Here is a 27,838-nt window from a genome sequence, read left to right on the forward strand (position 1 = left end):
GCCGTCTTTTTTTTCTGGGTTTTGGACCTCTTATATATTTTTTTTATTTGTCTTTTTGGACCTTTAGTTGTAAATGTTTGTCCTCCATTAATAATACTAGATGACAAAGAAAATAAGGAAAAAAAATGTTGATCATACATAAACATGGCCTAGAGTCTAGAGACCAAAATGATTGTGTGTTGGTGGATGCACCAAAAGCTCAAGTCAACCGTAAGATACGGACCAGTTATCGACCACTTAATCTCATGGAGGTCACCACGTAAAGACCTAATAAACGCATTACAAGTGGCGAGATTTGAGCTCCTCAAACCGACCTTTCACCTAAAACTCAGCGCCTCTTCCCAGAGCTGTGAGATAGGACGGTCCCAAATACGCACGCCTCACTCGGCACGTGCTAGTGTTGCTGACTTGGTGCAAAGTGAGACGTGGTGGGCCATGAGCTATTGTTAAGCCGAAAAAGTGTCAATTTCGACCCTAATAATTTAGGTCGTGCCAAATACGACCCAAACAATTGATCAGTGTCAAATACGACTTCAATTCAATTACAATTCGCAAAGCAGAAGATTCGCCGGAGACAGGTATAGTTGATGTACCCTATGGACTGAGTTTGGTTTATGCTTATTTCTTTTGAAACTAGTGTTATGTGTTTACTTCTGTATGTATATATATACAGGCAATGTGTGAGGAGTTGAGTAGAAATGCAGCTGATCTAACATATGAGAATGAGAATCTGAGAAGGGTATGCAAACCCATTCATTAGTGAGCCTGTGAGGCCGTTGTTATTAGCTAGCTAACATTAAATCTGGCAGGCAAAGATTGGGCCTTGAGATAGTTTAGTCTTTGGAGACCATTAACAAGCATTTAAAAGAACAGGTCACACTTTCTATCATACACCATATCACTACCAGAGCACTATTATCTCATGTGCCATCTGTTTTTTTTATACAGGTATCGAAGTCGGTAAAACCAGGGACGAATGTAATGTTTCTCATAATTTGTAATAGCATAATTAACCAGACAAAAAAAAAGATACGATATGATACTATTACTACCTACTTTAATATGCACTTGCAAATATTTTCCCGGATTAAAACCTGAGTGATTAGTTGTTAGACCAATATCCATCTACACAACTCAGCACCTAAGTCGAATCTAATTATGAGACCATTTTGACTCGATTTGGCGAGCGGATTGTTTAGTATGAGTTTCAGAAGAAGGGCTTGAATTAGATTGAGAAATCTGAGAGTCATGAAAACTATTTAAGATCTATGAAATGGCCAGTATTTGGAAGCGTGCATGCAGCTTGATATCGTGAAAATTCAGATCTTTATTCAGGTTCAGGGTCTAGTTTCATTACCTTTCTGATGTCGTCACTATATTTTTTGCGTAGGTTTAAAATTTGGAAGGTTATCAATTTTATTTTCAATAACTATTGATACGCATACGCTTAACTAACCATGGATAAAATAATCTCAGTCGAACCCCAACTAGAAGACGTTGTTAACTTAATTATTGTAACAACGCTGGGTTAAGTAAATTAACACTTTGACATCATTTTTAGTTGGGACTGACAAAATGAAACAAAACCACTCTCAAAATAAAAGCAAAATCATCTAAACTTAACGATAGGTATTGCAAATTGTTAACCGGAATAAGTGAAGTATTGCAAATTTTTATCAAAATATACAGAATAAAAAAATTGTTGGTACAAGATAATAATCATATACCATTAGACACGTCCGTAATATGAAAACGAAACTACTTCTACAAACATGATAATTCTCTATACCTAATTGACGTTAGAAATGAAATTACAAATGACTAATCACAAAAAACTATATAAAAATTCATATCCTTTTAGTCAAAAGAACATTCATATCCTAATCAATTAATTTAGAATATGTCAAAAACTTAATAATCACTCACTCATATCACTTTCAATCTACAGAATTCATCTATAATAGCATATCTATATTATTTTTAATTTTCTTTTGCTACACAATCACAACCACAACTTAAGAGATCCGAACACACCCACACACAGACAAAAAATGATATAAAGGTAGTATAAACTAAATGGAAACCGTCGAGCTTAACATATTAAACCCACAAAAAGTTTGATTGTCTTAAGCAGATTTGCTTAGTTGAGCAACTTGCTGCATTTATCTTTAACCCACTTGAAGCTTTTTCTGAAAGAGCCTTTAAGCTTACCTTCAACAGTGTAAGCTCTGTAACTCACAACTCTTTTCTTCCTCTTTATATCTGGATCCACAAATCCCCATGAAGAAGATGACGATTTTCCTTTCTTCAGATTCGGGTTATCTTCGGGTATCCGGGTCGGGTGATCGGTGTAGGAAGTGCTGTAAGACCTGAGATCTTGCATACCATTACCACCGAGTGAACCTGGACCGTCGGATCTCCGGTCTGATGTTCTACCGTCACCGTACGATCTGGATCTGAAGTCTTCCATATTGGTCTTACACGAACAAGTAGTAGAGGAAGAAGTGAAGGTGGAGATCGAAGGTTTTGTAATAAAAGTCGACGAGTGGCTTTTTTGGTCTTGTTTCTTTCTTTTACGAGAAGGAAAGAATCTTCTGTTTACTTTACCTATATATTTTTTCCTTTTATTAGTTTCTTCATATCTTTGAATGAAGACAACTACTATTGCCATCGAATATTTATAGTAAAAGTTTCTGCAAAATAAAATGAAAATTATTTGTCCAAAAAACAAATAAATAAATAAAATGAAAATTCATAATATCAAAAATTCACATATGTAAATAATACTCAACTAAATACTTAAAATATTTAATAAATATAAATACAATAAAAGACTGACAAGTCAACATGAGGCGCTGAGTCATATGCAGCTGTAGCCGAGTCGGTGGAACGTACACATTAATTTCTTTTTAACTGAATTTCTCTGTTTGACCAATATTTCCACGTGATCTTCACGTGATCCCTTTTGAACATTTTCTCATTTTTTGCCTTTGAATACAATATTTTTTTGTTTGTTGAATTCCTTTGTATAGTTGACTACTTCTAATAGCATTGATTTTTTGATGACATGATGTCAGTTTGTTAAGGTTATTTTAATCAACTAATCATATGATTAAACCGATTTTGACGAATATATATAAGTACAAAATCAAGATCCAAATTTAAAACCCCGTCAACTTTATCAGTGCAGTGGACAGTGGTATCTGTTTATTTGTGTTAGGTTTTTTTAATAGGAGTACTGTATGCTTTAAATAAAGTTAGTTACAAAAGCTGAAAAGTGAAAACTTATAACTTGTCCATGATCTAACTAATTTGGTTACTCTTAACTTAACTAAAAAAAAAAAAAAAAGGGTGCTCAAAAAAAAAAAGTCCGTTTCTCCCGTCATAGGCTCGTAGTTATATTAGCCTTTCATATTCAAAAGTTGCATTATCACCTTTTGTGTTTGCTATTTTTTTTTTTGGTTAACATGCTATTTCTCTACAGGATCTGTCAAATAACATTAAGATTCTGAATGGTAATATGTGCGGAACAAACAGATAAGATACTACGATAAAATTTAACTGCTGTTTGTATGAAAAAAATACATGCTGCAGAATAACTGCAGATCGTCTAAAATAAACGGTTCGAAACAAAGAACGAACGGTAAATTGTTTATATTTTACAAACAAAAAAATCAGTAATACTAATATATTTTCTAAAATATATATTTTATAAAAAATATATTTTATAGCTTATTTCATAAATAGGAATATTTTATTTTAATTTTTTAAACAAAATTAAATAAATTATATAATTTATTATAATTCAAAAAATTTATAACTTAATTTATAATAAAAGTATTTTTAGCAATATGTGAAACATAACGAATACAATAAATAGTATAGTTACGTGATATATAAAATATATTTGTATTTTAAAAATTAAAAAGTAAATGATACTAAGCTGTAAATACCAGATTATATTTACAATTATTCAAAGCTATATTTGTTATGATTTTATATATTTATTAATTATTTAAATTTATACTAACTAAATATTAGTAGAGTTGATTGATTAATTAGATAGTACACATATAAATTTCAATTTGTGATTATGTAGATTTATGTTTTAATATCTGTTTAAAAAAAATTGTTTCCAACAGAAACTACCACACCTTATTTGTTTTTTTTTTCAGGTTGAAGTGTGGTTTAGAACAAAATTCATCCCGCACCTATTTTTCTTTATAATTTATAATTGTTTAATTTATGAAAAACAATAGCAATAAAATAACATGAATAGTGACAGCATTGTGTTCCTGCATTGTGTTTCTTATCTCTCACTGATAACATTTATTGCTTTAATGTTCACAGAACTATGAATTTGTACTATATATACATTAATTGACTATTGTAAACTTATTTCTCTTCAAAATTAAAAATAAATTTGATAACTGTAAAATCACAAAGACTTTCTAAACCCAAAGATTAATTTCACGAGGTTTTACATTCGGATCTCATGAAACGTTACTTTGACACTTAAAAACTTACTAGTTTACCAAATTTTTGAACATGGAATGATTATTTTTATAAGAATTAAATGGCTGTTGAATTGTTTTTTCTTTTTGGAAAATGTTTGTTTGATCAGAAAAAATAGAATTCAAAATATTTCGCAAAGGTCGATAGTTGTAAAAACTAAAACTCATTTTTATCCTTGCATCATGTCATATATCTAAGTGAGAAGAAAATCTCTTCGCTGGTAGATATAAAAATTCGGTAAAACTAGTTTGTCTTCTCTTTATATTAGATAAAATTGTTTTTTTAAAGCAAAAAAATGGTAACTATGTCCCTTTATACTAATCTATATTACTTTATGTCCCATTAGACTAATATTTTTCAAAATGGCAGTAATGCCCTTAAAATTGTAAATTTTTATTCCTTTTTCGTTTTTTTTTGTTTTTTTGTTCCTTTTTCGTTTTTTTATGTTTTTTTTTTTAAATCGATTTTTTTTTTCAAAATATAAAAGTTAATATTCCCAAATATTTTGTTTCCATATTTTTAGGAACTGATTTCTTATCCGTAGAATACAACTAATATGTAGAAATCGGTTACTACAATTTTTTAGAATTATAGTAATGTTTAGATTTTGATTTCTACATGTTTTAGATTTATAGTAAATCTGTAGAAGTCAGTTTCTACGTGTTTTAGATTTATATTAATGTGTAGATTTTGATTTCTAAAGATTTTAGAACGATAGGTTAAGCGTGGAATGTGTATTCTAAATATTTTTAGAATACTCCTATTTACGTAGATCACGTATTCTAAACATTGTAGATTCAATGAAAAAAGTGGATTTCGTTTTCTACTTCGTAAAATGCCATTTCTACTTTATTTAGAACATAATTTGAAATTTATAATTTTAACTTTTTTATAACTGGAAAAAATATCACTAAGTTCATATAGGTATTTTATCAAAAGTTACTATTTTTTCAATTTTTTTTGTTTGTAAAACTATTTATTAAATTTATTTTCAAAAATATTAAAGGGTGTTATAGGAAAATATGACACAAAATATAGATTAGTCTAAAAAGACATAGTTACCATTTTTTTGCTCTAAAAAACAGTTTTCCCTAGATTCTTTTAGTTGTTTGTATGATTTATTTGAAAGTTTTAGCATAACAGATTCCTAGGATCCATAATCTATATCGACTTCTTAGCAAAATAAACTAGCACACGAAGTATATTATTTTTCATGCAAGTCATATAAAACATATTCTTTTTTTCATTATCAACTTGATTTAATTAGAGCTGGGCAAATAAACCGAACCCGAAAATCCAAACCGAACCCGATCCTATAAAAATAAATCCGAACCGATCCGAACCCGACATAAATACCGAATGGATCCTGTTTTTTGGTATTTTGGATTATGGGTATTATCCGAACCGAACCCGGACCTAAATGGATATCCGATAAAAACCCGAAACATTTAAAATCACAAAAAGAACTTCTACCAAATATGATCTTAATTCTTAATATGTATCCAAAATACTTTAAGATATTATTGAACTTCTAAAATAATTATATGTTACATGAAGGTTTATGGTGGAATGTGACGGTTGATGCCTGAAGTTTTTAGATTTTGGTTTTGTTTTTATTGAATAATGTTTCTCATTTCATGAGAACTTATTTTTTGTTTTATGATTTCATTTATCTGGTTTTCTTTTTATCACTAACTATGTTTATCTTTCGCTTGATTTTGATTGAATGATCACGTTTGATTTTTTTCTTATTTTTGAATCGATTATACTTATGTTTTGGCTATTAAAATATGTACAAATCATGTATTTTAAATCCGAAGAACCGATTTCATTTATGTTTTAGTTACAAAATAGGTACAAATCAAGTATTTTTAAACCGAAGAACCGATTGGGATCCGAACCCGAAAGTACAATGGGTTATACCGGTTTTTTTAAGATTTACTAACCCCGATCCGAACCCGATAGAATCCGAACCGATCCCGAACCGATCTTTTATATAACCCGAAAGGGATTGATTTTGATAAACCCGAAAAACCGAAACCCGAATGGATAAAACCGAAACCCGATTGGGACTCCGAATGCCCATGCCTAGATTTAATAAAAGATAATGAACAAATGAAACACACCAAAATAAAATGAATAGGCCGCTAATGGGCCAACAATCAACTTGATTTGTTTTCAATCTTTTCATATAATCCTCATGCATCGGGTTACGATATTTCCTTTGTCGTTTTCCTGTTAATTACTAGATTTGGTCTAGCAGTAAATTTCCAAAAACAGAAAAACAAGAAAGAGGGAACTGGTGTAATTTTTTTGGTGAAGTATTTTTATGATTGCAAAAGAAAAACAAATAATGGAAAAGAGAAATAGAGATGTGACGTGAGAGCATCTCCAACCTCCACTCTATTTTTAACTTTAAAATAGAGTTTAGAGTAAAAAATGTTCCAATGGTGCACTATTTCTCACTCTATAATAGAGTGAAAAATAAGTTTACTCCGAATATAGAGTAATTTATTTTTTTTGTTTATCACTCTATTTTCTATTCTAAAATAAAGTACTATTGGAGCAAATTCAAACTCTATTATAGAGTTACTCTATTTTAGAGTAAAAAATAGAGTAAGCTATTGGAGATGGTGTGAGAGTGAGAGAAAAAGGGAGTGATATTGATTTTGTGTGTGTGTGTGTTTACACGAGAGAGAGAGGAAAAACATGGACTACTTTTCCTTTTTGTTTATTATTATTTCTACTGATTCTTGTTACAAAAGAACAATGAAGCATTTATCTATTTATAAGAGTTTCAAGTCGGTTAAACCCAGCTAAAAGACATAATTATAAATCTGACATGTGTCCCGATGATAGTGCAAAAGCCTCTTGACTCATATGACATGTGGGGGTGATAAGGATATTATGAGAGCATGGCAAGTGTCTTTGAAGATGATTAATCACTTTTATAACATTTTCTCTTGATTACTCATCTTCTATTACGTAGTGCCTCGTTAAAAATTTGGTCACGGAAAAAATTCACTGAGACAAAAACCATGAAAGAAAAAAAGAGTACACTGCCGTAATTTTCCCCTAAAAGTAGTGAACTTAGCTTTTTCGTTACAGGTCACGCAAATGCCGCATTCCGATACCGTAGACGTGTTTTCTCTCAGTTGTTGAGTCTCTCTCTCTCCCTCTATCATTTCCTGAGTATTTGATAAAGCTTAAGAACAATGATGAGTGTAAAGAAGGAAATACCAAATGAAATAAAGAGAGTGTGTGGGAATCAAAATCTTTTATGGATTTGTCTCTGTGGGAATCAAATCTCTTTTTTGAATTTTTAGATTTTAGGGTCTAAATAAATTGATTTGGGGGATTCTAATAGGGGTTCGGGTTGGATTTTAATCGATTTGTATTTGGATCTTCGTTTGAGTCGGATTGTACCAATATCAACTGGTTTACTGTTGGTTAATGTTATAAACCATTAAAACCAACCTAAATCTCGGCTTGTGTGGAAACGGGTTTCGATCTTTCGGGATAGGGAATAATGGTTTTCAACTTTTCATACTTAAATTGTATGCAATTAGGCCGATGTTGAAAGATTGTATACTTTTGTTACTATATGATAGTTATGGTGTAGAAATAGGTAGTTAACCCAAAAAAATGCAACTTTGGTGGAATTAAGAAAAGAAGCATTATACCAACACATGAAAAGCGGCCAATCTCGCAGCGACGCTGAACTTAACCAGAAATCAGTTCTGATCAACTAACCGTACTACAGTAGACAACAAAAGTAAGGTCTTGTGCTCATAAGTTGCAAGTAAGAGGAGAAAGAAGAAACTATCCTTGTGTGACACTTGTCAGACTATGTGTTAGACAACACTAAACAGAAACAAAAATTTCAGCCTTTACAAGGAAATTAAGACTCTGTTTATCTGTGTTTGAGTATATATATATATATATATATTTTTTTTTTCTAAATTTCAGCTGCGTTGATACTAGGAAAACCTATTAAGCTCTTGGTAAACAAACAACACTACGGCTTCCCAGACTTATGATTACACGAGTTAGATTTTAGCTAATCTAGTGCTGCTTACCTGAGGAAATTGAAAGTGCAAGATGGGTCTGATAGAAAGAGTAACATGTACAAGTACTATGTTTTATTTATTTCACAAAGAACTATCGCAGAATAATAATGAGCTTTTCTCTTTACAAAGGAAAAAATATCTGTCTTCACTGCACTAATAAAAATCATAGCAATAACAATAAATCCCCAGTCTCTAAACTTAACAATCCATCAGTAAAAAGTAGTTATACGCTCATTGTGGAAATGCAATGAGTTGTCCATTTGCTTCACTCTTACCAGCCAGCTTTCACTTCCATACGGGACTTTTTTTTTCTTCCTGGGAACCAATTACTTTAATGTATTTCCCTGTTTATCAATCTGGGTTTGACAAAATAGAAGGAAGCCCTTGAGCTTAGTCTAAGAGTCAAGCCCTTGAGCTTCACTCTTACCAACCAGCTTTCACTTCCATATTGGTACTTCATATTGGAAGTAAGCATAGTTTTGTAATCACTAAAAGATTTACAATTGAGTTTTGAGAAGCCGTAAAAAAAATAAGCAATGGTTTTAAAGTACCAATATGAAGATTCTAATCATTTCGAAAGTTCTATAATCACAGATAATCCAAACATAATCACAGATTACCTCCTTAACTTTTCAAAACATTTTTGATACTATAATAAGTAATGATAACCACCGTCTGCGGCAACCGAACCGACGGATACGTTGTTAAATTGAACTAACAGATACAAAAGCATTTGTAATGTCTATTTTCTATTTTCAATGTTTAATTTTGTTATATAAAGCTGTTCTATAGTTGAGTAAGTATTTAAAGGAGGAGATAGCAACTTGCAAACTCTTCAGTGATTGTGTTGAGGATTGGTCTCTTGAAGAAGGTTCATATTTTAAAATTTATAAACTAGATTTCGACCCGCGCAACCGCACGGGTTTTTGTGTTCATTTATTTTTATATAAATATTTTGCTTTCAATTCTAAATTGGTATATATTATAATATATATGTGTCTATCAATTTTTAAAACATAATAAGTTTACGGTATATTTTTTTCGTTAAATAGATTGTTTCAAACTTTCACATGTATTTGTATCTTCTTTTATATATATATATTTTCGGATTATTATTTCATTATTAAAATCGTAACTATATATATAAGGATTAATAAAATATTGTTTTATTGTCATATTCAAAAATATTGTAACATTTCACAAATTTAGAAATTTTTTAAAAAATTAAACTTTTCGCTTCCTAGATTTATATTATCGAGTAAATAATTAAATAATTAGTTTTTGTTTAATTTTTAAAATAAACTCTATAATTTAAAATTTGTTTTCATTGGTTTAAGGTAGTAAAAATTAATCATTATTAGATAATATAATTTTTGTTATTTAAAAAAATCTTTATAATTTTAAAAGTTAACATCGACAAATATTTAAATAATTAACATATAGAGGTATAGTATTACAATATTAAATTATATCTATTTAATTTATAATATATATATATATATATTTAATGAATTATCAATTGTTTAAATTCAATTATTGATAGCCCAATAAAAAATTCTAGTAGGCCCAAAATTTAAATGGTAAGATTAGAAATTAAATGTAACATGATTTTCTAGTAATAAATCCATTAGGTCCATTTTTTAAAAAATCACACATGAATCAAGGTTGTGACTTCTCTTTTAATATATAAGACTAGATTTTGACCCGCGCTTTCAAAGCGCGGAATTATTTTCGAAACATTCCAAATTTATTTGATATAAATTTGTATTTAATTGTATCTACACTTAGATATTACAAATGAAACATTATATTCAATGTTTTGAAACCCGACCCGACCCGCAGTTAAATTGCCAAATTCAGTGGTTCATATGTAATTCATTTTAGTTTTTTTTTTAAAAACTGTTATTTAAAAATTCTATAAAACCCGTAACAACCGCTAAAACCCGAGATCTGGTTATCGATTGAAATGATATATGACCCAATATGTAATCAGGTTTGATTTAATATTATATTTAGAGTATTGTAATATATATTCATGAACGTTCAGATGAATAGAAAATATATTATGAAATTGATATTCCAATTTTAATACAATTTTAGTCCAACTAAAATTCCATCTTGTTAATGGATTAATATTTGAGTGGATGCATACTAAAAATAAAATAGATTTGAGCATCAATAATGTGTATACGTTAATTACAAATTAATGATTTACGTTTGCAAAAAAATACAATTGTTTATTTAGTTAGTTTATTTTTGTTATTCACATATTATTAGATACTTTTTGATGTTTTGTCTATGGCTTATTTTAAATTTTAAATTTAATTTCATTATTCGCATTAGAAATGTAAATATTTATTATTTTAATTTTGATATATATTTTTATTATATTTAGTTCTTAATTTTTCTAATTTATATATATAATTATATTTTTAAACAATTAAAATATCGACTCTTACTCTCTGGCTTCGATTTATGTTAATGTAATGTTTTATGATATATTTGTGTTAATATATTTGTTCAATTAGTTTATATTTGATATATATATTACATGTCTGTTTGAGTAACCCGTAAAAAATATATTCATTAAACTATCAATAGTAACATGTTTCATCATATAATTTCTATTAATATTTATTTTATAATATATATTTATATATATTTTAAAACTCTAACTATAAGAATTATATTTTTATGTATTTGGTGAGGGTTTTGAACAAATTTTTTTTTTTTGCATTTGAATTAATATATAGTTGTATATATACGAATGAATAGACATATATTTTTTTGCATTTTAAAACATGCTTCTGTTTTAATAGTATTGATAGTTGTATTCAAATACGCAGCTGACATGGAAAATAAAAAATCACTACGTAAAACCCTACAAAATAGTAGAAAATTGGGAAAACAACCATTTAAATCCCGAACTTTCAAAAATAAGCTAAACAAAGCTCCAACTTCTAAGCAAGCCAAATAAATTCTACACTTTTGTAAAAAATTCCAAATTAATCCTAAACTTTTATTGATTAAGCCTTTTTAGTCATGTAGAAGTCAAACGTTAATTAGACGTTTACGTAGTAAAACGGTTCATTTTGATGATTCATTAAAAGTAGGAATTTTTCTCGAGTTGTGAACCCTAATTCCCATAACGAACTAAATCCTGTAAAATTTCCAGTGATTGCAGAGAGAAAGAAGGTGAAGATCTTGAGGACTTGAAAATATTGATGATGCAGAGGAATAAGCTTGTAACGAGACGAGCTAAAACGCACTGTGAGGATGGACATGATCAATGTGACACGTCACTGGCCATGCCAGCTAAGTGAGGGAAAATAACAAGAAGTACAAAAACAGAGTATGCTTTCACTTGGAGAATTATCCAAGAAAATAGATCGTGAGTTTGTTAGAGTTTTGTTCATTTTTTTTTATTTTTTGGTCAAATTTTTGTTCATTTTTATAGAGATAAGGATACTACTTAGAGATAAACATAACTTGTATAATAAGATTATCCATGTTATATAAGTCCCCGTTGTATTAGGACTTCATACGATGTATATATACGCTGCTTAGCACATGAATACAAACAACACTTCTATATTATTTCATGGTATTCTTGATACTCTTTAATGGAGTTCTCTCATTGTGTTTGAGTTGATTCTTAGTATATACTCTTGAGAAGTGTGAGAAATGATATTTCGTATCATGAACGTTATTCCATTATTGTGTTGTTGAAGCTTTCATACGGATTTACCGTATCAGAAATTCACGAGCCTTATTTTAACCCATGGTGAAAAGGAAAAAGAAATATTTCTGCAATTAAAGATTGCAGTCCACGAAGAAGGGAAGAACTCTTAATTTTATCGAGTCACCAAAACTCACCGTTTTTACTATTTAACAGATATAAACGTCTAATTAACGTTTGACTTGTACATGACTAAAAAGGCTGAGTCAATAGAAGTTTAGGATTAATTCGGAATTTTCAAAAAATTTAGTATTTATTTGACTTGCTTAAAAGTTGGAAATTTGTTTAGCTTATTTTTGAAAGTTTAGAATTTAAATGGCTATTTTCCGTAGAAATTTAGAAGACTTCGGATAGTAAAGTTGCACGCAATAATAATAAATAACTATTTGGCCGTCCATAAAAGTATTTAGACTTTGAAAAGTATAACTAGATGAATATTTAAACCTTGAAGGCCATCTCCACGACTCCATCCCGTCAATTACTTTCTGCGTCTTGCCTTCAAATATCTATAGTTTATTTTCGAATAAACTATATATAAAGGACTGCAAGATTCATGACTACCAGAAAATCCCAACATAGACCAAACTATCTTTTGTTAGTTCCTAAAGCCAAATAGGCAAATTCAACGATACCTATCCAACCTATGAGCCCACTTCAAAATCTTTTTCTTATATACTTTATTAAAATAGAGAGAAACAGTTATGAACCGATCCTCTAAGGTATTATTGGGATACCAATATTTTCGTAACAGAATATTCCCTTTATGCAAGCTTTTGATCACCTTTTTTTTTTGTCAAGTCTTATTGATCACCGTAAGATAAATTATTGAACAACACTCAATATGTATTGTAAGTTTTATTTGAAATCAATAACACAATCTGAGAGCAAGAAATTCCTACTTTATCATTCATGGTACCACAGCCAATGTTTGGCCTGTAAAATTGATCTAAATTAATGCCAACCACTTTTCTTAGCATGACTAGCATCAATTACAAGAATACCGTTAAACAACACGTAGCATCCGCAATTGATGTGTAGACAAGTTGACACACTTATCAAATCCCTTCCTAATTTAAAATCGCCCCCATTAAAAAAGGTGTCTAGAAAGAAAATATTAAAAAAAAAACTGGCAAGAAACAGAAAAGAAAGCCATTCTTTTTTTGTCAACAAAGCAAGTCATTCAATAAAAGAAAACAATTTAAAGAAATAAAGTCTAAAAGAAATAAAAGAACGACTTAAAATTTGTGTAAATAAAAACATAGTAGTATATTTTTTGTAATTTTCTTAATCTATATAAAATATGTCGATACTTTTTGCGAAAATAAATGGGTACCATTATAACTATTATAGATACATTTCTCACTAATTATCATTCATATATTAATTTATTTATCAACACTTGGTAATCAACACTTGGTGATTAACTATCTAAAATTCTCTCTCCTCCCATTTTTCTCTCTAGACTCAAACTCACTCGCCTTCTGTTTGCTCCGGCTCCGGCAGCGCGTGAGCGCTCAATCCGGCGTCGGAGGCTTCACCTTCGCTTTTCTTAGCTCTTCTGTCTGCTGTCTCTCCGACTATGGTGCTCACCTCCGATATGCTCGATTTTCTGGGTTAGGGTTTGGCTCCGGGGTCTGCTCCGCTCGAGAGGAGTTCGACTCCGACGGCTTCTCTGCTTTCTCTGGACTCTCGGTGAGGAGGGTGAGCGGTGGTTCGTGGACGCAGTCGGCTTTTTGGGTTCAAGATTGAGGTCGGTTTTCAATTCTAGATCTCGATTTGTTTCCTTTGCGCTTGTGGAAGAAGGACGGTTTGCTTCTCTTTGGTTTCGGTAGTTCTCTGCCTCGGTCCTTAGAGTTTCAAGCGGCTACGGAGGGTGATTCTCGGTTCTTGGCGGCGTCGTCAATCACCGGTCTCTCATCTCTTTAGTCAAAGCGCGTGCCGGTGGATTTCATTACCACGGTGACGAGTCTTGAGCGATGAGTATGCAGGCGGTGATGGTGCTCTCTCTCTGTTGTGGCTCGTGAAGGTCTTGTGAGAGGAGTCAAGGGGTAGTCGTCTATGGCTCCCCGATGCCCTCTTGCAATGCCTCAGCGCTTTCAGTTCTCCTCTACTTGTCTCCTTGGTTTGTGTTTCTCTTAAGGCGACGGCCTTCGAAGAGAATGCCTCTGTTTTAGATTGGTGTTACATCTCTGTCGGTACCGGAGGTGGATTTAGCAGCACAGATATTAGCTTCTCGGTTCTCGACAGCTTCAGGCGTAGTGGCGGTTCTCATCAGTCATTGGCCGTCATGGTGCCACGCTTGGTCACGCTCACATCCCAGCACCACCTTTGGTTTCGCTTGGACTTTGGTGGTGGTGTGCGTGTCATAATTGTGCAGGTTTGGGGCCTCAGGTCAAGGAGTAGCAGGGTTTACAACCCGTTTCTTGCAGGTTCGGAGTGGCATTAGCGTGTGTATTGTTCGGTCTCGCGTTTCTCTTCAGGTACGGGTCTCTCGGACCACTCGCTTATTGTTTGCTCGCGCTTCATTGAAGGATGATATTGCAAGAGAGACAAGATCATCGGAAGCTAGCTACACTGGAAATGACCCGGGAAGACCCCGGCATCCGTGGCAACACGGAGAATCTCTCTTTCCCGTGGGTTAAGTTGATGGTGAGAACGGTTTTCGATGCCTGATGATTATGAATTCGAACTAGCAGAACGCGCCGGGGACATGGGTCGAGCGAAACTAGCTAGAAGTTGTTTGATTTTGGTATTTTGTTCGAGTCGAATCTTGTAATCGAATCTTAATGCCCGTTCTCGGGAAGAAATTATAATATTTCATTTAAAAAAAAGAAAAAAAAAATTAAATATCTATACAGAGAGACATAAAAATACAATATAGCCGTGATCAGAGAAATACCCATCTCTGCAACATCATTTCCCAATCCACTTGGAAACAAAATCGTATCCGTCACAAAGAAAAGAAAGAAAAAAAAACATATTTGGGTTACTTGAGCCATGTGTATTAAATTGATTTACATGCTGGGGATGTTGATTTAAAAGGGTCTAGAAATGAGCGGCGGCAGCGGTGGTCCAAAGGCGCAGGAGGGTGAGTTGTTTGTGGCAGTGGCCGTGAAGGGTATGATCGGAGATAAATTGGGCGGCGGTGGAAGCCGCCGCGCAGTACGGTGGGCCGTGGATAATCTCTTACCTAAGGCTGATAGATTTGTGATGATTCACGTCATCCCCACAATTACTACTATCCCTACCCCTAGTAAGTCTCTCAATCAACACATTTCACATGTTTCCTGCTTCTGTTTTTGACTTTTTTCTTTGATTTTCCACTTGAATTAAATGTAACATAAAAACATATATAAGCCAAATACGAAAGGCAATATGCTTTGGCAAAAAAAAGGGAAATATGTTTTCCTGTAAAACATTTAGAGTGTGGACTGCTTGATTAAATTCAGAGATTTGTTTTGTAACATGCATGAGTTGATAACATGGTAACTGAATCATATTCCAATTAATTATTATGAGAATGGTGTTTGTTGCAGCCGGAGAGAGATTACCGCTGAAGGAAGTGGAGGAGAGGTTGGTGGAAATGTATGTGAGAGAAGTGAAACAAGAACATGAATCAGTCTTTGTTCCCTTCTTGAAAATGTGCAAGAGGAGTAGTCGCAGCAAGGTGCGTTCATTTCATTTTCAGAACAAATTAAACGTAGAAAAGTTTTAGGGTCAAACTGTAAATCCCCTGAATTATAAAACCTTCAATTTCAGGTAGAAACTCTGTTGCTAGAGTATGATGATCCTGCAAAAGCGCTTCTGCGATTCATCTTCAAATCAGGAGTTAACAGTTTGGTTATGGGATCATTCACGCCAAGCATGTTCACACGGTACATTACATAGTTCAGTGTGGTTAAGTTTTCCTTAAACAACACGGTTATTTACACTAACCGACCCGTTAATCTTGCTTTAGGATAACAAAAGGCCCAGGAGTACCGTTGACTGTCTTAAGATACGCTCCAGAAACATGTGAAGTATACATTGTGTGCAAAGACAGGATCACTACAAAATCTATGAATCCGTTAATCAACGCAGGTAAAAACAAAATTATGTGTTTGTAAATATTTATTTTATAGGCAATTCTCTTTAATAGCATGAGAAAATTATCATAAAAATAGCAAACAATAGAAAAATCACAAAATAATACTTAACACACTAAGGGAATGTATTGAATATGAAATTTGAAGTGATTTGATTTTAATGAATTTTTTTATGATTGTAGATGAACTGGAGAGATTGGTGTGTTTGTTGTTAAAACATTCTAGAATTTCATCTAAAATTATGAAATTTGGATTTTTATTTTTATAACTAAGAAACTTCTATCAAAAAATTTAGAAATATTTGAAGCACTGTGAAATCTCTAATTAAAATTTTGTTCAATAAATGTGGATTTCAGTGTTTTATGAAATGATAAGTTCAATAACATTAAATTTAAAGTATTTTTTTTTTTAAATCCACGTTTGAATAATATTGGATTTGACATTTTATAATAAATCACCTCAAAATCCTAGTTGAATACTCTTAGATAGTGGTATTGGATTGAAGAATTAAATTGATTTTCAAAGAATTAAGTTAAAGACATAAATAATTGATTTCATAGTATGCAATTGTCTAATTCTTATGTTTTAGATTTTAAGGGAATACAAAAAAAATTGATAGAAACCTATTCCTATAATTTCCATGAATTTTTTGAATCTATGTATACTAAAATTCAAATAAAATTTTAATAGTGAAAATAATAAAAATCTAATCATTTATATATCAATAAAAAGTCATTTAAAGAAACAATCGAATAAAAACTTTGATAATAAAAAAATTGACGAACAAAAAATAGTAAACTCGATCATTTTAATATCACTGTGTAAAATGTAAAAGATAGCATTGTATCTGAATATAAAAGATTATTGTCATGAGTCATCTATTAATAAATTTGATAGGAAAATAATCGAAGAGGTTCATCCGTGCATTGAGACATGAACTAGGTAGGCCTGGGCATTTTATCAGGACCCGAAGACCCGATCTGAAACCGATCCAAAAAAACCTGGTTCGGGTAGGAACCGATCCGATCAAATTACCCTATCGGGTCTTGTTGTAGAGGACCCGCGGGTCTTGGATCCGACCCGACCCGAATCCGAAACCCGATGGGTATCCGAATTAATAATGTAAATTAAATAAAATGCATCAAGGGAGAATCGAAGACGGGTTATTTGTCTAGAGAATATGGGGGTCAACCACTAGGAGACAACGAATTGTTGTTATATTTCGCATAGTTTAGTATATATACACATTTTAATATAATAAAAACATAAATTTTGAATATTTTCGGATATATAAATATTTTCAGATATTTTTTTGTATTTTTAGGTCTTTTTTAGATCGAACCCGAACCGAACCCGATTCGAAACCGAACCGAATCCGAACCGATAAATTCTAATTACCTGAATGGGTCTAACTATCTAAGACCCGATCCGATCCGGACCCGGCACGACCCGAACCGATCCGGAACCGAAAATTTGAAATTACCCTATCGGGTCCTAAACTCTTAGACCCGAAAGACCCGGACCCGAAAGGATCCGACCCGAATCCGACCCTACGACCCGAATGCCCAGGCCTAGAACTAGGATATTATATTTTTGTAATTTTCTAGGACGATAATATACTTTTTAAAGTTATAAAAAAAAGTTACATTCCACCGTATCATAGTGATCAATAATCTTTACGTACATAACATAATAGATATACAATATAAAGAATTATCTACAAATCCCAACCTAGTACACAATTGGTTCTTTACATTTTTATAGTAAACTTTCCACTAAATACTTTACCAATATCAATAGCACAAAATCCACAAAAATTGAATAACACAAATATTTCATATAATTAAAAACTACTAAATTGAATAGTACTAGAAGTTAAGGTATTTTATAAGAATGATTACAAATAATGCTTAATCAAGTAACACAAAAATTTGTAAAAATAATGAAAATACATAATTGAATAACACTAAATTTAATAAAAAAACTAACTAGCTCTTTCAAATTCAATCAAATATCTAGGTTCAGTACCCAACCTAAAATATTTTAATAAACAATAAATTGAATAGTAATAAATATTTCAATATATATTTTTTAAAAAACTATTTATTATCCTAATTTTCAATACTAAACCCTAAACTGTATTCCCCAATTAATTTCTACAGACTTCTAAGCTCTAGTTTCTAAAAATTATATCGTAAACATTAAATATATGTGTATTCTTATCATTTGATGCATCTAATCTTGTGATTTTTGTTGTTGTGTTATTTATTCTGGGATAAAATATTTCTTTTGTATTATTTGAGAGTAATTTTAACTGTCTAATTATTCAGGGCCGTCCACAGGACCAAAAGCAGCTGCGTCCGCCCGCGGTTACCTGAAAGACGGGGCGGCTAGCTTCCACACTGTACAGTCTCAAAATTTGTCTGATCATCGAGAAACCATAGGTAAATTATATAAAATATCTGCTGGAGATCGATATGATATAAGATGATGTAGTTAAAGACTAAAGTCGGCGTTGAAAGTTGCACCGAACCTATGCAATAACCAATTAGAGATTCATGTGATCTCTTTGAAAGCTCAGATTCTACCTTTTTCTTCTTATTTTGGTGTTAAAGAGCCAGGCACGAGGAGGTCAGTATCGGCTAAAGAGCTGAGATCAACAGTTTATAGTCAACTCAAAACACCTCCAAGTAGTAAGGATACTAGTACAAAAGTTTCAGAGATTGTAAGGCGGCGTGGAGCATCAGATATCCCACACCTAAATTACTTGGAGTTTGATCAAACAACCCAACCCCAACCTAATCTTGAGAACATCGACGAAGGACCACCTGCAACATCTAAAAAAGCAAAGAAGGTAAATTAATATCATCTTTTGGTTCAGTGATGAGACCAGTAAGAAGGACGAGAGAGAGTTTGAAGTTTTGGTGTTTGTTTGATAGGTTGACATTGAAGCAGAGGTCAATCGTTTGAAGAAAGAGTTAGAAAATACGGTCACTAAATACAAACAAACTTGTGAACAGCTAACTTCCACCAAATACAAGGTACATATGTATATGATGGCCGTCCAAACCTAAAGTACATGAAATTTTATAGGTTCTTAGGGGTTGATTGGAAATGGCCTTAGGTACATTTATTTTTTCTTTGTAAAGCATTTTTTATAAAACAATCATGCTTGACTTTATAAAATAAACCTAGCCAACAAGTTAGAAAATGAAATATGTTACTTCTCGAAATCAATATTTTAGAGATTTTATTTAGTGATTTGAAAATAAATCTACATCAAAAAAAAAAAAAAAGTCAAAAGCAAGAAAATTCAAATCTTGCTTGTTCTTCAAGTAAAGTGTTTCTCGTGGGGGTGCTGCTAGGTTCAGGTGCTAGCGCGGGAATGTTCGGAAGACGCACAAAGAATGAACAGTGCCGTGGAGAAAGAAGAGTTGCAGAGAAAAACGGCGGTGCTGGAGAAAGAGCGGTACATGAAGGCTGTTAAAGAGGTAGAAACAGCGAAAGCGTTGCTTGCGAGGGAGTTTTGTCAGCGACAAATCGCGCAGGTAAATGCTTTAAGGACTTACTTGGAGAAGAAGAAAGTGATCGATCAGCTTTTAGGAACCGATCAACGGTACAGGAAGTACACAGTCGGGGAGATAATAACAGCCACCGAAGGATTCTCCCCAGAGAAAGTGATCGGAGAAGGAGGATACGGAAAAGTTTACCACTGTAGTCTTGATAGTACTCCGGCTGCTGTTAAGGCTGTCAGGCTAGATACGCCGGAGAAGAAACAAGAGTTTTTGAAAGAGGTAACTAGAGTAAAAACCTAATCTTTATTTATAGTTTTTTTTTTAATTATAGTGGAAAAAATGTGCTTATGTTTGATGATGGATCTTGGTTAAGCTTCTGGTTCTTATCCGGTTTTGACATTTTTTGGTTTGGTATATTTCTCTTATAGGTTGAGGTTCTAAGCCAGCTCCGACACCCACACCTGGTTCTTCTCCTCGGAGCTTGTCCGGAGAATGGTTGTCTGGTTTATGAGTATTTGGAAAATGGAAGCCTCGAGGAATATATATTTCACCAAAAAAATAAACCGCCTCTGCCTTGGTTTATCCGGTTTAGGGTGGTTTTCGAGGTAGCTTGTGGTTTAGCCTTCTTACACAGCTCTAAACCGGAACCAATTGTACACCGCGACCTAAAACCGGGAAACATCTTGTTAAACCGGAACTATGTGAGTAAAATCGCAGACGTCGGTTTAGCTAAGCTGGTTACGGATGTTGCACCAGATAATATCACAACCTATCGACACTCACTTCTTGCTGGTACATTGCATTACATTGACCCAGAGTACCATCGAACCGGAACGATTAGACCAAAATCTGATCTCTACGCGTTTGGGATAATCATTCTTCAGTTGTTGACGGCTCGTAAGCCCAACGGGCTTGTACACGCAGTTGAAAATGCTGTACAGAAAGGAACATTAACCGAAATGCTAGACAAGTCTGTTACGGATTGGCCTTTGGCAGAAACCGAGGAATTGGCACGGATTGGTTTAAAGTGTGCGGAGTTTCGGTGCCGAGATAGACCGGATCTTAAAGAAGAGGTTATACCCGTTTTGAAACGGCTTGTAGAGACTGCAAACTCAAAAATAAAGAAAGAACAATGCAACGTGCGTGCACCAAGTCATTACTTTTGTCCTATCTTACGAGTGAGTAAAAGCTTACCCGTTTCGTGTATGATTTTAACAACCAAAATTCATATGATTCTTTATCTTTTGAAAAACAGGAGCTAATGGAGGAACCAGAGATTGCAGCTGATGGATTCACGTACGAGAAGAAAGCGATCTTAGCCTGGTTTGAGAAACACAATGTTTCACCAGTGACTCGACAAAAGCTCGACCACTTCAAGCTGACACCGAACAATACACTCCGGTCTGCGATTCGCGATTGGAAATCAAGAGTCCGGTTTTCTAATGCCTTTATTGATGCATCATGTTGATTCGTTATTGGGGATTTTTTCTACAACATTTTCATTCGGAGTTGTAATTTCTTTTTGCCGTATATGCATGTAACTATATATGGTGGTGTAAAGTTTTATGTGGTGGACAAAAAAAAGAAGGGGGTTATGCGGTTTGGTTTATCTTTTGTAAACTAATAAAAATCAAAAATACAGTAGAAGATTGCTGTAAATTTTCTGGTTACTGTAATAAATCAGACCTGTATGCATATAGTTGTAGCAGTTAAGTTATTTTGTAAATGTGGTATCCAGAGCCCCTTGGGAGAAGCAGATGAAGCACATGCTTCTAGCCGATTTGTAATAATATAAATATCGGCACAACTTCAGAGAAAATGTCTGTAGCGTGGCTCATTTCTTAGGTAATAGGTTTTGTATTACCAGTAGGGATGTTGTCGTGGGCTCATTTCTAAAGGGTTAGCCCGGCCCGCATGAAAATTTATAACCCTAAACCCATATTTTTTAATGTGGGTTAAGAATGGGCCGCCTAATTTTACTCTAAGGTACCAATAGGGTTAATTATTTCTCTATCTCTCTTTCAGTCATCGACATCGAAATCAAAATCAAAGATCGTTCTGAATCAAAATCAAAGGTTCTGGGTTTGTTCTAAATCGAAATCAAAGGCGAGGGGTTTGTCCAAAATCGAAATCGAAGGCCATATGTTCTTATGAAGAAAATGAAATCGAAGGCTAGGAGTTTGTTCTGAATCGAAATCGATGGCCCATCTCACATGAATCTTCTGAAAACGAAAACGAAAACGAAATCAAAGGTATCTCTCGATCTTCTGGGTTATTTTCTCTTAGACTTGTAGATTTCTAGTTGTTGTTGTAGATGAGTCCTTGCTTAGATGTTCCCTTTTGACAATGTAATGGTGTTATTAGGGAGCGTTGATCTGTTGTGTACGTGTACGTTGAGCTTAGAAGTAATCGTCAGCATTCTTTTTTAAAAAATAATTAGATGCTTTGTTGTGTGTGTTTTTGATATCAAGAACTCAGAGAACTGAAGAATACAGTTTCTGCTCTATAAAATTTACTCTATTAAATGCAAAGCTACTGTGATCTTAGAGTTGCAAATAAAACTGAGACATAGCTTTCCTAATCACACTTGTTCGTTACTTGTGTCCTTGGAGAATCTGTTCTTGTAATGTGTTATGTGACTAGCTTCTGTTCTTTCAGTTTTGTTTTATGTCTAGCTTGTGAATGTGTGACTCATTAAAAGGAAACTGATATTATATTGCTTTGCTTCAGAAGAACCAATCCGTTTTAGAAAAGCTATTGGACATCTTTTGGGAAGCTCGAACATTTACAGTATATGAATAATATTTGTTCTTTTTGTTTGTGTTCTTCCATGTGTTCAATCATATTTGCTTCAAAGAATCGCAAAGTACTAATAGAATTTTTATTTTTTATTGCAGGCTGCAGCATGGATTCACAAACTGTACAAAGAATGGCAATTCTTGAGGCAGAAAACGAATTGATGGACTTGGAGTATAATGAAGATGAAGACTCCCAAGAAGAGGGACATGATCTTAGTGTCAATGAACCTGCTCAGTCAACACATACTCAATGTCCAAAGAGACACACACACACTCCACGAGCTTCGCGGTCTCCACGATCTCCACTAGCTTCACGGTCTCCACGATCTCCACTAGCTCCACGAGCTCCACGATCTCCACTAGCTCCACGATCTCCACGAGCTTCACGATCTTCACGAGCTCCACGAGCTCCAAGAGCTAAACGGCCTAGACAGGTACGTAAAAAGACTTCTAAGTGTTGGCTACACTTTACATCGGTTGGCGTAGAGTCTGATGGTAAAGAAAGGGCTAAGTGTCACTACTGTGGTATTAAGTTAGTTATAGATAGGACTCATGGAACTTCAACAATGAATCGCCATTCACGCTCTTGTCTAGAAAAACCTGAAACCGAAGTTGTTGATTATGATCCCAAAGTTGATAAGGAAATGGTTTATGAGATTATAATTTATCATGACCTTCCTTTTCGCTATGTAGAATACGAAAAGGTTAGGGAGAGAGATAAATATCTTAATCCAGAATGTGAGCCTATAAGTAGACAAACCGCAAGTAGGGAGGTGTTTAAAAGATATCAAATAGAAAAGCTGAAGTTGAAAGAAATGTTTGCAAGTTACCAAGGTCGTGTGTCTTTCACTTCTGACTTGTGGACGAGTCGTAGCCAAGTGAGAGGTTATATCTGCCTCACTGCTCATTATATTGATGAGAAATGGAAGCTACACAGTCACATATTGGCATTTTGCGATGTCAAACCCCCACATACCGGTGAAGCAATAGCCAAGAAGATTTTTGATATCCTAAAGGAGTGGGGGTTAGAGCGAAGAGTGTTTTCCCTCACCTTAGATAATGCTTCTGCTAATGATAACATGCAAAAGATCCTTACTCATCGTCTGCAGAGTGGGAATGGCTTGTTGTGCGATGGAAAGTTCCTCCATGTAAGGTGTTGCGCCCACATTTTGAATCTGATTGTCAAGAAAGGGTTAGAGTTAGGTTCTAGTCTTTTGGTGAACATTAGGGAGAGCGTTAAGTATGTGAAAGCTTCTGATTCAAGGAAGGATTCTTTTGCTACGTGTGTTGAGAGCGCTGGTATTGAAAGCAGTGCTGGTTTGTCTTTGGATGTGGACACACGGTGGAACTCCACTTACGAGATGTTGGTGAGAGCTCTCAAGTTTCGTAAAGCCTTTGATAATCTGCATTTGTATGATAGAAACTACAAATGTTTGCCTTCTGAAGAAGAGTGGAATCGCGGCGAGAAGATTCGAGACTTCTTGAAGCCATTTAGTACAATCACAACATACTTCTCTGGAGTCAACTACCCAACAGCCAGTGTTTATTTCATGCTAGTATGGAAGATCGAGTTGTTGTTGAGGAGGTATGCAAGGTGTAAGGATAATGAGATAAGATTAATGGCTGTGGATATGCAAAGTAAGTTTGCTAAATACTGGGACGAGTACAGTCTTATTTTAGCTATGGCAGCAGTACTAGACCCAAGGATTAAGCTGCAGATGCTTAAGGAAGCTTATCATAAGCTGGATCCTAGAACTTCTGAGAAGAAGGTTGAAGTCGTGAGGAAGAGCCTGGAGTTGCTTTATAAAGAGTATAGTTCAAAGTCATCAGAAAGTTCTTCCAAATTTCCAAGAAAAACTCCACATGAACTCCTTACAGAATCTCCTCTTGAAGATGATTTCGATGATGTAAGTATCTGACATAAAGTTCTTGTTTATTTTGACTTCTTAATAATTCGCTAATTGCTTCTTTATCTCTGATTTTGTTTGAATATAGGATCTGCTTGAGCTTGAAAGGTGTATCCAGTTTGGTTCAAACAACGAAAGGACAAATCTGGACATGTATTTGGCTGATACTAAGGTTGATATTTCGGCATTCTCAGATATGGAGGTGTTAGACTACTGGAAAGATAAGCAACACAGATATGGTGACTTAGCTTTGCTTGCCCGTGATATTCTTAGCATCCCTATTACTACTGTTGCGTCTGAATCTGCGTTTAGTGTGGGAGGTCGGTTTTTGAGTCCTTTTAGAAACCGTCTCCTCCCTAAAACTGTCCAAGCATTGATATGTACGCGAAACTGGCTACGCGGGTTTGTTGAGTTTGAAGGTAAACTCCTTGTTTTGAATTAAGTGTTTTAAGAATTAGTGTTGTTGGTTAACTCATTGTTTGAATGATTTCTTTGATTACTTGATGCAGGAGACATTGAGGAGTACTTTGATTATGATGATGAGGATGCTAATAAAAGAGCAAGTAGCTCAGGAAATGTAGATTCAAACATGTGGTAACTTCCATGAATTTAGCTCTTTGTGTAACTTGTAAACTGCTTTAGCTTGTTTCTTGCTGTCTGTGATTGTATCTTGCTGTCTGGTAGACTATAGGCTTGTATCTTGTTGTCTAAGACTGTAGCTTGGGTTCTGTAACAAAATAATATAACTTGTGTTCTTTGTGGGTTTTACGTTGTGGATTTTTTGTACTTGTTTTGTTGATCTGAGTTCTTTTGCAGACTGCATACTCTTGTAGTTCACATGCTTGTTTATTAGTTTGTGACTGCTTTAGCTCATGACATTTGTTTCATCTTTTTTTTTTGGATGTTCTTTTCGTTTGTTGAAATTGATCTTTAGTTGTCTCATGTTTGTTCTAGACTAGAACTTCTAGTGACTGCCATCTCTCTTGTTTTTGCAGAGTGGAGTGGAAGTTGAAACGAGTGTTAGAGATTTTGTGAGTGGAGCTTTGCTTTACACCACCATCTCTCTTGTTTTTGATTTTTACACTTTATAAAGTTAAGTTGGAACTTTGATTTTTACACTTCATGAATAAAAACATGTAAACTTTGGTTTTTCTAATTTCATAGTTTGAATTTGAGAACAAAAATGAATAAAAGAGACTTTTTTCATTTATATAATCATATTTTGAGTTTTTAAAAACATGTAAACTTTGATTAAATTTGATATACAAAACATTATTACATTGCATAAAAATTAATTGGGCTAACCCTAGTACCAGCCCTAACCCTATAATTAAAGAAGGGTTAAAATAGGGTTGGGTTAAAATAGGGTTGGGTTTATATTACACTAGAGAGGGTTGGGCCCTAACCCATGACATAACATCCCTAATTACCAGGCAGCCCATGTTCAAATCCATGTGATGACATAAATTTTTTTGTGTTTATAAAAATGTGGCCAACTTTTTTTTCCGCTTCTAGTCTTTAAAATGTCAGGACCGGTTCTAGTGGTATCTTTCTCAGGTAAGGCTATGCCGTGAGAGAAAGACAAACAACATTTATACGATGAAGAAGCTAGTCAGAAATGCTTAGTAGAGGACAAGTGAGTCTTACAATGATTTCATAATACTCTTTGTTTTATATGTATTGGTTGATCTTTCGAAATAGGTTGATCTTGTTAGAGCTGACAGGAACTTGCTAGCAGAGTTGCTAATGACTGTATTGTGAAGCTTGATCATGGAGTATTTTGTTTGGTGGTGATGTAAGCACTTTGCTTATGACTTATGAGGGAAGAGACTTTGACTGAGACCGTGGCGCATTACACAAAGTGTTTTGGCTATTGAATCGATACATAAACATAATTATGTTCACAGGTTGGTCTAAATTTTTTCGGGTCTCATTAAAATGAATGTAGCATTAAACTGGATAACCCATGTTCGTTTCATCACCGCTGCTTCTAGCGGCAGCGTTCAAAGAGGTATGGCAACAGAGACAAAAAACAGAATCGAAAGTTAAACCTGCCGCCGATTGATAACGCTAAACAACACAGCGGCTGAAAATTCAAAGACTTTGATGACGCTCTAAAATCTAGCGACACAAAAACCGGAGAAAACGGGTGTTTCTTATAAGTCCAGCTGCAACAATTAGAAAGCTGATGCCTTTGATTATTTGTTTTCCTTTTATAATTTTAACCGCTGGACGCTGCGGCAGTGTCAACGAAAAGAACAGGCCTTGGTTTATTTTATTGACCAAGTTTAATTTTAGCATTAAACCGGCCGTACAATATATTTCTACTCCACAGAATTGGCCGGTCATGTATTTTATTGTACGGCCATTTTCCTTGTGGCAGTTTGCAGCCGTTGATTCCCGCCACTGTTTACTTCGTTATTGTTACAAGGTCCAAAAATCGTTTTTTTTTTCAACTTTACTGCTATTCGTTTTATCTAAAAATTATCTGCTACTTGATCACCATCTTTTCTGTTTTTATTTGTAGATATCGTTATGCTCTAATTAATAAATGTATCAATTCATTTCAAATTTGATAAGGAAGAAATGATAAGAAAACTAGAGGTTGTGTCATTCCTTATCAAATTTGAACTGGGGACTTCTGACAAAATGACATTTTTAATACAAATATAAAATTTTAATACTAAAACAAACATGTTCAAACATTTTTATTCAAATATAAAACTTATTTTTAAAAAATCTAGTGTTATTGAACTTGTTATTTGATAAACTCCTGTGAAATCCATTATTATTAAGAGTATGTTTAGTTGTGAATTTTAAGATTATTCTAATCATTTTAGAGTATTCGGGTGAAGTTTAAAAAAAAAAAAATCAAAGCTCAGAAGTTTAGATTAGATTCTTGAATGATTTAACAAAAATCATAGTAAATTTTCAGTTCACCTAAAATTATTAAAAATCAAATCAATATTTCTAGATTGAATACAACTCCTAAAATTGTAAAATCAGTTTTTTTTTTTTTACAGATTTACACAAAATTTTATTTACTATCCAAATCAAGGTTCTTTTTTTTAAACGTCATATTATTGTTTGCTAGACTTGTTATCCCTCCCTATTCAAGTTGTACCATTGAGTGATATCTACTGTGAATGGTATGTGATGGTTAGATTATGTTTTGACACATTAAAACATTGAAAACCTACCTACAGTTA

The 27,838-nt window shown here is 33.5% G+C and overlaps 2 protein-coding genes across 5 annotated transcripts; one reads left to right on the top strand and one right to left on the bottom strand.

Annotated features, from left to right (window-relative positions):
* Positions 1-1,827: 1,827 nt before the first annotated feature.
* LOC103829480 lies at positions 1,828-3,720 on the bottom strand. 2 transcript variants are annotated; one of them, XM_033275489.1, is made up of 2 exons: positions 2,840-3,720; positions 1,828-2,607 (listed from the first exon to the last, which is right to left on the bottom strand). In XM_033275489.1, the coding sequence occupies exons 1-2, from the start codon at positions 2,862-2,864 to the stop codon at positions 2,141-2,143; spliced, it is 492 nt and encodes a 163-aa protein (XP_033131380.1). In that variant the 5' UTR covers positions 2,865-3,720; the 3' UTR covers positions 1,828-2,140. The 2 variants fall into 2 exon arrangements, with proteins under 2 accessions (XP_033131380.1, XP_009103383.1); XM_009105135.3 differs by having other exon boundaries at positions 1,828-2,693; positions 2,840-3,714.
* A 7,110-nt stretch (positions 3,721-10,830) lies between these two features.
* On the top strand, positions 10,831-25,847 carry LOC103829481 (U-box domain-containing protein 34). Of its 3 annotated transcripts, none has more exons than XM_033276188.1 (11): positions 10,831-15,577; positions 15,861-15,991; positions 16,084-16,199; positions 16,283-16,404; positions 18,740-18,853; positions 19,025-19,263; positions 19,349-19,450; positions 19,775-20,203; positions 20,353-21,063; positions 21,180-22,176; positions 22,822-22,868. In XM_033276188.1, the coding sequence occupies exons 1-10, from the start codon at positions 15,376-15,378 to the stop codon at positions 21,390-21,392; spliced, it is 2,379 nt and encodes a 792-aa protein (XP_033132079.1). In that variant the 5' UTR covers positions 10,831-15,375; the 3' UTR covers positions 21,393-22,176; positions 22,822-22,868. The 3 variants fall into 3 exon arrangements, with proteins under 3 accessions (XP_033132079.1, XP_018508232.1, XP_033132080.1); XM_018652716.2 differs by having other exon boundaries at positions 10,834-15,577; positions 20,353-21,102; XM_033276189.1 differs by lacking the exons at positions 10,831-15,577; positions 15,861-15,991; positions 16,084-16,199; ... (4 more) ...; positions 19,775-20,203; positions 20,353-21,063 and adding exons at positions 24,718-25,048; positions 25,139-25,223; positions 25,625-25,847 and having other exon boundaries at positions 21,399-22,176; positions 22,822-24,629.
* Positions 25,848-27,838: the final 1,991 nt, after the last annotated feature.

The sequence above is a fragment of the Brassica rapa genome, chromosome A07 (genome assembly GCF_000309985.2).
Source record: "Brassica rapa cultivar Chiifu-401-42 chromosome A07, CAAS_Brap_v3.01, whole genome shotgun sequence".
NCBI classification, from domain to species: domain Eukaryota; kingdom Viridiplantae; phylum Streptophyta; class Magnoliopsida; order Brassicales; family Brassicaceae; genus Brassica; species Brassica rapa.

Excerpts from the sequence above, each read along its gene's own strand:
- LOC103829480 (XM_009105135.3), bottom strand. The coding sequence starts at position 2,671 with ATGGCAATAGTAGTTGTCTTCATTCAAAGATATGAAGAAACTAATAAA.
- LOC103829481 (XM_018652716.2), top strand. The coding sequence starts at position 15,376 with ATGAGCGGCGGCAGCGGTGGTCCAAAGGCGCAGGAGGGTGAGTTGTTT. Across the intron at positions 18,854-19,024 it reads TGATCATCGAGAAACCATAG|AGCCAGGCACGAGGAGGTCA; the intron begins GTAAATTATATA and ends TTGGTGTTAAAG. Across the intron at positions 19,264-19,348 it reads CATCTAAAAAAGCAAAGAAG|GTTGACATTGAAGCAGAGGT; the intron begins GTAAATTAATAT and ends TTTGTTTGATAG.